This window comes from Diospyros lotus, chromosome 10 (assembly GCF_014633365.1).
Source record: "Diospyros lotus cultivar Yz01 chromosome 10, ASM1463336v1, whole genome shotgun sequence".
In the NCBI taxonomy this organism is placed as follows: Eukaryota; Viridiplantae; Streptophyta; class Magnoliopsida; order Ericales; family Ebenaceae; genus Diospyros; species Diospyros lotus.
In genome coordinates, this window is record NC_068347.1 from 25649965 (window position 1) to 25659738 (window position 9774).

At 37.8% G+C, this 9774-nt stretch overlaps 1 protein-coding gene across 2 annotated transcripts; it reads right to left on the reverse strand.

Moving 5' to 3' along the window:
- LOC127811525 (serine/threonine-protein kinase D6PK-like) lies at nt 1-8157 on the reverse strand. 2 transcript variants are annotated; one of them, XM_052351461.1, is made up of 3 exons: nt 7895-8157; nt 5994-7096; nt 1-1147 (listed from the first exon to the last, which is right to left on the reverse strand). In XM_052351461.1, the coding sequence occupies exons 2-3, from the start codon at nt 6959-6961 to the stop codon at nt 268-270; spliced, it is 1848 nt and encodes a 615-aa protein (XP_052207421.1). In that variant the 5' UTR covers nt 6962-7096; nt 7895-8157; the 3' UTR covers nt 1-267. The 2 variants fall into 2 exon arrangements, with proteins under 2 accessions (XP_052207421.1, XP_052207422.1); XM_052351462.1 differs by lacking the exon at nt 7895-8157 and adding an exon at nt 7579-7738.
- Nucleotides 8158-9774: the final 1617 nt, after the last annotated feature.

Consider the following 9774-nt stretch of genomic DNA (forward strand, 5'->3'; position numbering starts at 1 on the left):
TGAATTACTCAATTCACATTCCGAATTGATAGAGAGCATCATCATCAACATCCAAGCTTTTGCAATACAACAAATATTGAAACTGTTTAATAACAACATGAAAGAAGAGAAGAAAACATCCATGAATCACTGGCAGTCGATATAATAAAAACCCTGAATGATCATCATCATCATCATCATCCTCATAGTCACTGCTTCTGAAGATACTTGGGGAACTACTACTCTACATCTTTTCCTTGAGGAAGGAACAAATAATAGCAAACCAGGTCAAAAGAAATCGAATTCAAGATAATTATCAGAACCTTTCTGATCAGGGTTGGCTGCAACGACAGGCATGGCCTTGTCGCTGGTTGATGTGGTTGGAGCTGGAATTCGTTCTATCTCAACTGGCTTTGGGATCTCGGGTGGGCTTGCGCAACGAATCAATGCCCAGTTTACACCTTCGAAGAAGGGGTGCTGTTTGATTTCGGTTGCTCCTCGTTTGTATGCCAACCTATGCTGTGGTTCTTTCACCAGCAACCCCCTTATCAGATCCCTCGCTTGAAAGCTGACGACAGGCGACTCTGGAAACCGCAGAGGCTGACCGACAACATTGAAGAGTGTGGCCCTGTTTCCAGGTCCCTTGAAAGGCGTTTTGCCAAACAATAACTCGTACAAAAAGATGCCTAATGTCCACCAATCCACCGCACTGCCATGCCCTTCGCCTTTAATGATCTCTGGCGCCAAGTACTCGTGCGTTCCAACAAATGACATTGAGCGCGCTCCTGTTGGCTCAGCAATAAGCTCGGGCAACGGGTTCACTTGGTTCCCAATTTCATTCTTGGGTTTGCGTTCTTTCTTGGACTTACTTTGAAAGATGCGGGGAGTGAAACAAGTGGTTGAGACCATGCATGATGGCTGGATACAGGATGGCTCAATGCAAGCGGGTTGGACACAATAAACAGCATTTTTCCGCAACGGGTCAGTCTCCATGGCGGTGGACTTGACGAGCGTGGGGCTGACAGTGCAGCGGAGAGAGAGGTCAAAGTCGGAAAGCATTACATGTCCATCTTCCCTCACAAGGACGTTTTCGGGCTTGAGGTCACGGTAGACAATCCCGAGCATGTGGAGGTATTCCAGAGCAAGGAGGACCTCTGCTACATAGAACCTGCATATGGCCGTTTGTAAGTTTGATGATGAAAACCCATAAGCAGAAACAAAAGAACCTAATGGTTTCTAGCAAAAAATAAAAATAAAAAAGAGAGAGAGAGAGAGAGAAATATCAAATGCATTTAAAAGATTTAACCTAAGAAAGAATTTGAAAAGACCTGGGTTTGCATTAGTAGATTATCTGCATTCTAACTGGTTACATACATATTGTTCGGATTCCAGTAACTTTTGTAACTTGCAATTCCAAAATGTCATTTGTCAGTTTGAACTCCAAATGACCAAATCCAGATTTTCCCACTTCGATGGCACTAATTCTACAACTTCTCATGCCATGGGCAAAACGACCCAGTGACCAAATATGCCTTCTTTGAGACAGCCCCAAATTAGACACTGATATTCATGGAAGCAATTGCTTAAAATGTAGCTAATGCATATGCTAACAAGCATGCTGATCATCCTAGAATTGTAGAACCTACTAGTACTAACAGATGGGCATTCTCCATTCCATCTGAAACCAACTCAAGACTGTAGAGAAGAGAAGAAGAAATATAAGAAAGCATTCATCTGTGTGATATACAGATATAGAAAACACAAAAAAATCAAGTTTTTCTTCCCAAAGCCATATAAAAATAGCAGCTACATTATACTCGAGGGCAAAATTCCCCTTTTGCATAGTTCTATGGTGCTTGGCTATCATTTTTTTTACATTTTCCCATTTGTTGATGCTTATGGCAGGCACCATTTATAAAAATGAGAATTGGGGCAACTGCACCAGGAAGTCACTAGAGGCAGGGTTGCAAAAGCAGATTTGGGAGGTACCTGTTTTTGCACAGAGTATGGCTCCATTTATCAAAGTTCAATAGGAGTCAGACTCATCATAAACCGGCAATTTCATCAAACTCGAGCTTGCAAAACTATGAGAGAGCATGTCAGTTCACACTGGTCTAGTTGTAGGTCTATAATATTTTGTTGTTACTAGAAAATTTAATGTTTATGGCAGGTTGCTTAGATTGATGACTCCTAGGAAAGAAACAAGAATGTTAGCCGTGACAAAGGTGCATATAAAAGAAAAGCCAAAGATCTAAAAGTGTCAACCATTTGAGCACGCATCTAGAAATAGGTAAAAACATAGGGGCAGCAACAGATGGATCAACATGATTTTTGGTTAAGGCTAATGGAAAGCCCAAACGTAGTGTGAAGACCTATCAACAAATTCAAAATTCAATTTCACAACCATCAGTAAGGTGGCAACTATTGATCAAAAAAAGAAAGATGGTAAAACTAGGAGCATCATCTAGTGCTGAATTTGGAAATTCCCATCTGTTTAATGAAAAATCAAAAAACCAAACAAAGGTTTTACCCAGCTGTTTAAGAAAAGCCAAAAAGGTTTCCATGGAATTACAGGCAAAGTTTTGCCTCCTTTAGCTTTTACCTATTTACTGCCATTAGGAGGTCACAACAGAAAGGGAAACATACACAAGGTCCAAAACTATGAATGACATATCACAATATCATTTTGCTCTCAGCTCCTCCCCCTCTTTTCCCTTCAAATCCAGTGCCATGGTTCAAAAATTACATTAAACAGCATCCAGTGAAAGATACAAGCACTTGAATATCATCACTACAGAATTATTGGTGTCATGATTATAATCTATTTATCAATTCAAAGAGAGATTGGCAAAACATACAAGGAGAAAATCTCTGGGTAGCCAAAAAACATGTAAGAGAAAGACGTCTGTGGATTTCCTAATATTATAGACAGTACTATTAGATGAACAAGACTAGAAATTAAGAACCTTACTAACAAGAATCAAAGAGCCCTGTTGAAAGGACAAGAACTTTTAGAACAAGCTGCAATAGTTTCTTCTATACATTAACAAACTTAACATCATCCATGCAACATGGATCTACAACAACCTAGGGAAGTTCCCAAAAGAGTGAAAATTGCCCAAAGTGAAGTTCAAAGAGAGAGGGTGAACATTGGTGGCAACAATAAGTTTGATCCTTTGTGACTAAAAATTCATGGGCTCAAGTTCTGAAAACAACCTCTTCATGAAATAAAGGAAACACTGTACAAAAATGACCCCCGCAAAGTGAGAATCTCATGTGACACCCTTTTAAATGACGTTCAAAGAGCATTTGACTTAAAGCCATGACTTGATCATCAAGACATTTATCCAACACTAAAAGTGGAGTGCAAACACTGCATGGATTGATCACCATGCATTGGTGAACAAGTTATGCATACAGAAACATATACACACACAGACATAGAGAGAAGAGGGGGGTGGGGGATAGGGAGGTTGATGGGAGTTTTGAATGTGGGATTTGGAGAGTAAGGCCTCAAGCAACAGTATCTGTAAAATGCAATGCTGAAATTCTCTCATAAAGAAAATAATCAATTTTGAACCACTTAGAACATTCAATGAACAATAAGAAAATTGCAACCTATGACAGAATGCAAGCTTTCCCTTCTATACTAGTCCTGTTAAATACCTTGATATTTTAGATAATATGGAATTACCTGTAAGCCAATTTCCATGAGAACATGTTCTATTTCATAACAAATTTGGCAAACTAAGTCTGCTTCACCATCTAAATTCAATACCAGTTGTGGAAGCCATGCCTTCCCATCAACCTATCACCAACCCCCATACCTTAAGTTCAAAATTATGAATTGTTCACAAACACGAGTGCCATACCATAAAATCAGAATTGAGCATGCACGAAAATTTTAGTTAAGAGCTCATAAAAGTTTATCCATCCTTTCTCTCTCCTCCCTACCTTCTTAAATTCTCTCAGAAATACCCTTTTCAAAAGAAAAGAAAGATATAGCTATTAGAAGAAGAATCCTAAACCCAAATTTATTAGTGCCAAGTAACTGTGACACCCTCAGCTAGCAATAATTTTTTTCCTGTAAAGTCTCAGCAAAGATTGACTCGTGCAAAAAGCCTATCAGAATCAATCAACAAATTTACAAAGTGAGAGTGGCATTACAAGGGGCCATTGTTCTCTAGTGGAGGTTTCTTACAGGTCCATAAGTGAAGAGGTAGTGGTTTAACTGTTGTCCATTTGGATCAGGGGAAGGGGAATGAATACCTCAGCAAGACAGCAACCAAGGGAGAGAGAGAGAGAGAGAGAGAGAGAGAGAGAGAATAATAAGGATAAAAAATCAAGTTTGGTGAGACAGGAAACAAAAAACAAATGCCTTATGGTATAGAGTCCCAAATGTATGGTATAGAGTTCCAAATGTATCAAGGCAACCAGAGCTAACATTGAAATCCAACATGGTACAAGACCAGAAAAAAGAAATATAATCTAGAGTGAAAAAACCCAAGATTATGCATGCATAAACCTATCCAACATTTGTTTATCAATATTCTCACTTAGCATTCAATATATTAACTGGGGGGTAAGGATGCATTTCAGTACACCTACACAAAGAAAAATGTGGCTTAAATCTGAAGATGACTACATTGGGTAAACAGTACAGAAGTTTAGCTATGCACCATGGTCAGTCCCTTCTATAGCTCTGTACTGACAATTCCTATACAACTATGAGTGCAAGCTATCCTTGTTTCTTTTTCTCTAATGTACATATTCAATCCTTCTATAACGTGAAAGAACCGTATTTCAAGTGGTCAATAGAAGATGATCAAATGTGCCATTCAAATTTCTTGCCTAATTTACTTATATAAGGGGTCAAAGTTTATATAGACCAATAATTATGAAGAAAAATGCTCCAGGAAGTATGCCAATCAACAAGCATTATATATTCTCTTGCTAGAGGGACACTCTAGAAGAGACGGCTACAAAACCAACCATGCTCTATAAGACCAAAGAGTAGAATATCAGAAAGTCTAGTTGATAAATGAAAATGACATAGACGTGTATTAAAATAGCCTAGTGCCAAAATGGGCGGGAGTGGGGGGGAACACTCAACGAATGACTACATTTGTGATAACTGTTGGTAATACAAGAAATATAGAGACAACCTCATTGGGCAGAAAAATAAAATAATGTGCAAAAGAGGAATAGCAAAAAAGTCCGATACTGTGCTAGCCATATTAATGAAATAGCCATCTATGAAAAATAGAAAGAAACAAAGGAAAGTCCAAGATCCAACAAATTGTAAGAAGAAAAAAGGTGAACCCAGTGCACTAGGCTCCCGCGTTGAAGGCTCTAGGGAAGCTCAATTGTACTCAGCCAGACAGCCTTACCCTTGCTTAGCAAAGAACAAACTCTAGGAAGGCAGCACTAAAATCAGGTGTTGAGATGCATCCACTTCCATCCAAGGGAAGGAGGCCAAACTCGAAGAGAAGTTCTTTTACCATCTTAAGAATACTATGAAATTGCTAACATTATCTATTTGGAAGACCTACAATATTGAAGGATTTTGAAATGCAAAGCTTCATTTTCATGCCAACCCTGTAGAAGAGAAAGCTTATGATAATTCTGCATCTAGCTGTAAGAAAATGTGATACCATATTCCAAAGAACACAGTGTTTCTATGTGGAACAAGAAGAGGTTGAGCCATATGCCCTAGAATGTGTTGCCATAATTACACTTTAATTATCTACATTTAGAAAAGTGTGTAATAAAATGTGTGATCTAAACATAAACCACTAGATTTAGAAAAGTGTATAACAAAATGTGGTGACATAATTACTTAATAAGGCAGTTATATAAATGCTGGAACCTTTTTTTAACATTGAAATTAGAGACAATAGAAAGTACAATAGCACTGTTGAGAGACATATTACTAAATCATGCAACAAAAAGAGTTAAAAGACACGATAAAAGATGAGCTATGTTAACTTTACGAAGAGGAACGAGTCTCATACTTAACAGCCTGCTCACAAAAATGCTTTCCTGGTTGCCTCTGCCGAAGTGTGTGCAAGTCACCTCCTGGGCAAAACTCCATCACCAAACATGAGAATTTGTCAGTCTCAAAATGAGAATACAAGGTTGGAAGGAACGGATGGTCCAAACATTGTAGTATCTCTCTTTCTGTCTGAGCCCGGAGCAGTTTCTTACGGCTTGCCAGTTGTGCTTTGTCCATAACCTTCATAGCAAAATAAGACTTAGTGCCACTCAACTCTGAGAGATAGACACTTCCGATATCCCCGCATCCCAACCTCTTTAGCAATCTGAAATGACTCAAACCCAAGACCCCGTCTTTTGCTCGGACAACTTGGACGGCTTCCCACCTCGAGTCATTTGCCTTGTGAGGTTTGTTAATACTGCTACTTAAGCTGCTACAAGTACTTTCATCACTTACATCAGTGCTTGTGCTACCCCTGCACATGCTGCTCTTTCCACTCTCAACAAGCTCAGCTCGATCGCTAATTTTAGCACTTCCACTTGTCTTTGCAAGGCTATTGGTTCCATCACTAACTTTCGCAGAAGCTGAGCTATCCTTTACAGTTCCAGAGTCTGATGCTTTCTTGTCCTGATAAGTTCCAGCCTCAATTGAACCCCTATTATCACTGACTGTGGGGTTCCCATTCATTGGCATGTGTTTCAGATCATCCAAAGATAATCCTGAATGCAATTTATCAGCTAAATTATTGGAAGACCCCTTTTGTTGAGAATTCAGTGCTTTCTTGTCCTCTATTGCTTCCTTGCTGACCTGCTTAGGGGTAGCTTGATGCACACTTCTAGGAAAATTTTTGGCCGTGACAGATTCTGATTTACTTGTTTTTGAAACCTGCAAAGGTGAAGGCCTGCGAGAATTTCCTTCTAACATTTGGTTATCAGTGCCGTTTCTCTGCTTTCCAGGAGAAGTTCTGACGCAAGATTTTGAGGCCATTGGCAAAAGCAAAAACTTGTTGAATTAACCAAACTAAACAAACCCATCAGTCAGACTCCCAGTTCATCATGCAGCTCTCTCCATTATTTGTGTCAATTTCACTCATCTCCAACTCCATCAACAAAAGAAAGGTATCTACGCAATCAAAGAAAAAAAAAAATTAGAAATCCATATATTAATATGGTGTATGCCAATAATCAGGAAATAAATAAAAACAACAGGAAAATACTTTAACATCTAGGTCTAGATCGCATGGATGATGAATCCAGTGACAATATTTCATGAAAAAAATAAGGGGAGCGAAGGAAGAAAAGCTCCAGAACCAAATCCACAGATTCCAGAAATCAGATCATATACCCAGATCAAGACAGCATCATATGAAGCCAGTGGTAGATCTAAAATTTATCTTTGTTCAGGAAACCCTAGAGATAAAAGTAAATAGAAACAATTCAACATTGAATTAACAGGACCAACAAACAGTAAAATAAACCCCAAGAGAAAAGGAAGATGAACCATACTGTAAGGACAGTATATGAAAGTAAAGAATAACATGCAGAACCAGATCAATTGCCGTCTGCATAAAACATCACAGAAATACAAGAATGGAAACCTTCTACCTCAAAATGCAAATACAGGAATCATAGTCAAAACGAAGTTTAACAATGGGTATTAGTGATCGCCAAACACCACAAATCAAAGGATAAGAACGAACCCTAGAAGGTAGAGAAAGGGAAATAGGAAAGGGGCAGATGAAAAGCACAGATCTTGAACAGAGACCCCACCTCCTCATACGCAAACCCTACCAAAAGGATCTAAAAACCCACAAAAACCCAGATGCAAAAAAACAAAGTAGACGGCATGGAACAGCAAACCCACAAAGCAAATCACAGGACCAGCTCAAAAGCATGGGGAAAAGGAAGCCCGGAAAAGTACCTGAAGCTACAAAGGTCAGAACTTGGCTTTTGCTCCTCCAGCAAATGCAGCAAGAACGGCAGTATGAAGATAAAGAGAGTGTGATCTCTCCGCCAAGAGGGCCAAATGTGTGGAGAGAGATGGAGAAATGGAAGAAGAAAGAGTAAAGGAGGAAAGAAAAGGAAAAGCTTTGAAGAGTGTTGGAAAGAGTAGAGAGAGAGAGAGAGGGGGGGGGAGAGGGAGAGATTGGAGGGGTCAAAGCTAAAGTAGAGCTTTTCACGTTCAATAATTTCATTGGTATTTTGTCCCAAACACAAGGGTCTGAATCAACATCTGGGCCTCCAATGGCTCCACCCTGTCTCTCATGCCTTGCTTCTTTCTTTTGATTTTTCCATTTAGGGCTTTCATGACCTATGAATCACCTAATTATATCACCTAATTATATCCAACCCCTTTTATCAAACACAAGTATTAGCGTTTGTTTATTTTCTTCCTCTACCAAACCAACTCACAATTCAATTTTTTAAATGGTGGTCCCTAAAGCTAAAGTTTTCTATGCCAAACATATGTTGTCCATTCAACTATAGTTTTTAAAACCATTTTCTAGTAAATTTATAGGCACGACGCTACTACTTTTATAATTATAAACTATTCCTTTCAATAATTATTTTATTACTTAAAAATATATGCACAAAAATTAACCTTGTTTTTTAAAATAAAAATATCATTTGCCTATCATCATAACAATTGAGTTTGGTTCGTAAAAAACAGTATCCATAAAATTACTCTTATATAACATCATAAATTCAATTCAATGTATAAAAATATTCTTTATTAAGTAGTGATAAAGTTTTGAAAAAGTCTTATTTTAACACAAAGCTTCATTTTAAAAATAATGTCCTGGTTGCGAGGCTATCGTTCTTGTGTAAAAGCTCATCAAATTGCATTTTTAATTGTAAGGACAACTATTTAAGAAGGATTAGTTTTACCTCACAAATTTGATAAAAATGTAGGAAGAAAATCTATTTGTTAGTATTGTAACGTCAAGAAAAATATAATAATAAGAAGTCGTCATTATATGAACGAGAAACTTGTTAAATGATACAGTTTAATCTTCAAAATCTTTTTATATTTTCATTATTTATCACGGTTACGACTAATTTATCTTCGAAACAATTGTTGATTCCTCTCCAAACCCAGTGAATATAAGAATAGCAATTTCTTTTTTGGAATTAGCTGATGATTTCATAAATTTGATCATCTGAACATTAATTTCAATCTTGAACTCAAATAACGAAGATTTTGTCTGGACGCAGCGGGGGATCTTTATTTTTTCCATTATAAGTGCAAGCATCTTGACTGAATCGATGGCTGTCCAAGCAGCAAAGTTATTTGTCGATATATATATATATATATCCCAAGTCAGTAAGCAAGCATCGTTCAAAATTTGGTAACAAGAACATGGATGGACTCCATAAAAGAAAAGAAACTGAGGATTGAATCTTTGTGGCTCTCTCTCGGTAACTCCAAAGCCAGCCAGCCAGCCTGCTCGCTCTGTTTTTGATAATCAATTTTGCAAAGGCGGACACACTGCCCAATTACACTGCTATTAGTTTAATACCTAATGTTTATCCACAAAACCTTATAATAATAATAATAATAATGATCAGACGGATGAGATTCCACCATTTCTTTGATGGAATTCAGATCATGGAGGAGGCATGGTGCCACTTGCCGGACAAATAAATGGCTTTATAAATGGGAAAGATTTTTGTATATATATATATATATAATAGAGTATGTATTTAATTAATTAATTAATAGTTATTAAAATGGAATCAATTGAGATGGTTTACAGAGTTGGACTAGCAATTGAGGGACCAAATTGCTATTTTAAAATT

Coding starts and splice junctions, on each gene's coding strand:
- LOC127811525 (XM_052351461.1), bottom strand. CDS start 6,961: ATGGCCTCAAAATCTTGCGTCAGAACTTCTCCTGGAAAGCAGAGAAAC. Junction 1,148..5,993: donor TTTTGTGAGCAGGCTGTTAA/GTATGAGACTCG, acceptor GGCCATATGCAG/GTTCTATGTAGCAGAGGTCC.